This window comes from Cystoisospora suis, assembly GCF_002600585.1.
Source record: "Cystoisospora suis strain Wien I chromosome Unknown contig_11035, whole genome shotgun sequence".
Lineage (NCBI taxonomy): Eukaryota > Apicomplexa > Conoidasida > Eucoccidiorida > Sarcocystidae > Cystoisospora > Cystoisospora suis.
Genome location: NW_027163807.1, coordinates 3,761 through 4,046, shown reverse-complemented (window position 1 = coordinate 4,046; position 286 = coordinate 3,761). Strand labels below are relative to the sequence as shown.

General features: G+C 43.4%; 1 protein-coding gene across 1 annotated transcript; it reads right to left on the bottom strand.

The window, feature by feature from the left end:
- Positions 1–4: 4 nt before the first annotated feature.
- On the bottom strand, positions 5–286 carry CSUI_011362 (uncharacterized protein; the record flags this gene model as incomplete). The annotated part of the gene is made up of 1 exon (XM_068071461.1): positions 5–286. A coding segment is annotated over one exon (144 nt), but the record flags the coding sequence as incomplete, so codon positions are not given.

Genomic DNA, 286 nt, shown 5'->3' with positions numbered 1-286 from the left:
AGAGAAGCTCGGAGGAGTGACAGTCGTCGCGCGCCACTCATCTTCTTGGTGTGTCCCTGACTGACGACCATTTTCTTCTTAGAGAAATCTCCCTTCACTTTTCTCTTCTATACACGCACTTATCCTTGGAAGTCTCAATATTTTAGTGGAAAGAAGTGTCCGAACTCTCTACGAAAAGAAAGAAAATGAAAAGACAGACAGCTTGATCTTCACTTACTCTTCTTTTTCTCCAGACACTTGCCTGTCTTAACCACGGTACTAAACTGCGAAGATCGTCATATCCTCT